This window comes from Clupea harengus, chromosome 3 (assembly GCF_900700415.2).
Source record: "Clupea harengus chromosome 3, Ch_v2.0.2, whole genome shotgun sequence".
In the NCBI taxonomy this organism is placed as follows: Eukaryota; Metazoa; Chordata; class Actinopteri; order Clupeiformes; family Clupeidae; genus Clupea; species Clupea harengus.
Window position 1 is genome coordinate 20,254,618 of NC_045154.1, and position 2,500 is coordinate 20,257,117.

General features: G+C 50.1%; 1 protein-coding gene across 2 annotated transcripts in view; it reads right to left on the reverse strand.

Annotated features, from left to right (window-relative positions):
* The window catches only part of znf423 (zinc finger protein 423), a 157,272-nt gene that overhangs the window by 70,921 nt on the left and 83,851 nt on the right, over positions 1-2,500 (reverse strand). Inside the window, exon 6 of one of the 2 annotated variants that reach the window (XM_031564907.2) lies at positions 921-941. The exons of the other annotated variant lie outside the window; for it this stretch is intronic. Within the exon in view, the coding sequence (XP_031420767.1) occupies positions 921-941 (21 nt within the window). The remainder of the gene's footprint in view (positions 1-920; positions 942-2,500) is intronic. 2 annotated transcript variants of the gene reach the window in all.

Here is a 2,500-nt window from a genome sequence, read left to right on the forward strand (position 1 = left end):
GTGTGTGTGTGTGTATGTGTGTGTGTGTCTGTATGTGTGTGATGGTGCTCTGTGTGTATGTATATGTGTGAAGATGTTCTGTGTGTGTGTGTGTGTGTATGATGGTGATCTGTGTGTGTGTGTGTGAAGATGCTCTGTGTGTGTGTGTATGTGTGAAGATGCTCTGTGTGTGTGTGTGTGAAGATGCTCTGTGTGTGTGTGTGTGTGTGTGTGTGTGAAGATGCTCTCTGTGTGTGTGTGTGTGCGTGTGAAGATGCTCTCTGTGTGTGTGTGTGTGTGAAGATGCTTTCTGTGTGTGTGTGTGTGTGTGTGTGAGATGGTGCGCCGTGTGTGTGTGGCACATCTGGGTTCGTGCTTGGGGCTTAATGAATAAGTAAGACTCAGGAATGAGACGCATCATTAGGTAGGCCCCTCTGGGAGTGGTTAGATGCAGGTGAGTGGCCATGCCCCAGACCCAGTTAGGAGGGCTGCATGCAGGAACAACACACGGGTGGGGTGGGGGTGGGGGTGGGGGGGCTGAAGAGGGGAGGAGAGTGCGTGAAGTGGCAAAGAGTGTGTGTGTGTGTGTGTGTGTGTGTGTGTGTGTGTGTGTACACGTATCTGAAGTGGATGGTGGGCATCACATATTGTCGGCCTTAAAGCTAGAGTGTGTGAGTGTGTGTGTGTGTGTGTGTGTGTGTGTGTGTGCGTCTGTCCGTGCGTGTGTGTGAATGTATGACGGGTGCGTGCTTGCACTTGAGTGAGTCATGCAATATGCCGAGCTACCAACGTGCCCCCCCCCCCCCCCCCCGCCCCCAAACCAACCCCTCCATCTCCTTCTCTTAGTACTACACAAGCATAGTGAGTCAGGACCCGCATAACCCCCCCCCCACCCATCCCCCATTCACAAAGCCTGGTACAGAGAGAGCGGGGGGACAAACCTTGCAGCTGAGCTGGCTCTTCTAGGGGCCATCCGAGAGGAGAGGCAGGGGGGGTTGGAAAGAGAAGGCAGGGCGACAGTTAGTCAGCAACTCCACTTCAGATGGAGAGTTTGGGGGGAGGGGGGGGGGGGGGGGATGAGGAAGGAGAGAGGCATTATGGGTAATTGTGAGAGAGTGGGAGGGGGGGTCGAACTCATGCAGACACATCCTCGTGATGAAGAGAGTTAGATGACTGGTGTAATTTCCGAGCCATTTGAAACACATGTGGTACAGACGGAAGGCTGGGGGTCGGGGGTCGTTTGAGTATTTGGTGTTAGTGTTAGTAAGACGCCTTACAATATCTCGGGTTGTGTTAGTATAGCCAGTCATATTTAGCTACAGCTGCTCACGCTTGCCTATACTCATGTCATATGGATGCTTGAGCAGAACAGACCCATCCAGCTAAAATACCCAACTGGAGGAAAAAGGGTTGATGTGGAAAATGACGTCAGAGAGAAAGAGAGAGAGAGAGAGAGAGAGAGAGAGAGAGAGAGAGAGAGAGAGAGAGAGACAGGAATGACTTCAGAGAAATATTATAGATGGGTACAATTAGGAGAGAAAAGCAACCCATAGAAGGAGAGTAATTAATGGATAGAATTTAGAATGACAAATGCAGAGAGGGTAATAAAGGGATGGAGGGGGAGAGAGAGAGAGTGAACGAGTGTGTGTGTGTGTGTGTGTGTGTGTGTGTGTGTGTGTGTCTTTGTGTGTGTGTGTGTGTGTGTGTGTGTATGTCTGTGTGTGCACACTTCTGCCTGCATGTGTGTAAGCCTGGATGTGTGCATGTGTGTGTATTTGTGTGCGTGTGTGTGTGTGTGTATATGTGTGCCTGTGAGTATGTAGAGGGGGGTTACATGTAGGGGGTGGGAGAGAGGCAGAGTGCAGCTCAAGCCACTAATAGTGCAGATGAAAGCGAGGTTAAACACAATATGCTAATTGAAATGTGTTGGCTGATTAAGGGCGATTGAGAGGGGAGTGGGCGTGCTGTGAGTTCTGGGCGCCGGTGATTAGTATGGCATTAGAGCCGGCATGCTTTTCCTCAGGACGTGTGTGTGTGTGTGTGTGTGTGTGTGTGTGTGTGTGTGAGGGGTGAAGTGAGTGAGCCCTTTACAAGTCTCTCTCACACACTCCGCCTCATATGCCCCAGTTTACAGACCTTGAATTACATGAATTAATAAAAGGCATAAAAATCAGACGTCCGCACATGCGTACCGACACACACACACACACACACACACACACACACACACACTGGACAAGTACACATCAGTGTCTGGTACAAGGTGCATGTTCTTCCAGGTCAAACTGCAGATGCTTTTATCTCTCTTCTTTCAGTGTTTGTAGCTGTGGCTCTGTGACAGAAACATGCTATTCCTTCCATCCTCAGTATCCTTTGTCTCTGATTGGGTCTGTGTGTGTGTGTGTGTGTGTGTGTGTGTGTTTGTGTGTGTGCATGAATGTGTGTGTGTGTCTCTGAGGAATACACTGGCTTCTTTCTTTCCGCAGGCTTTATTGTTTTCTGCTGTGCAGCTGCAGACCCA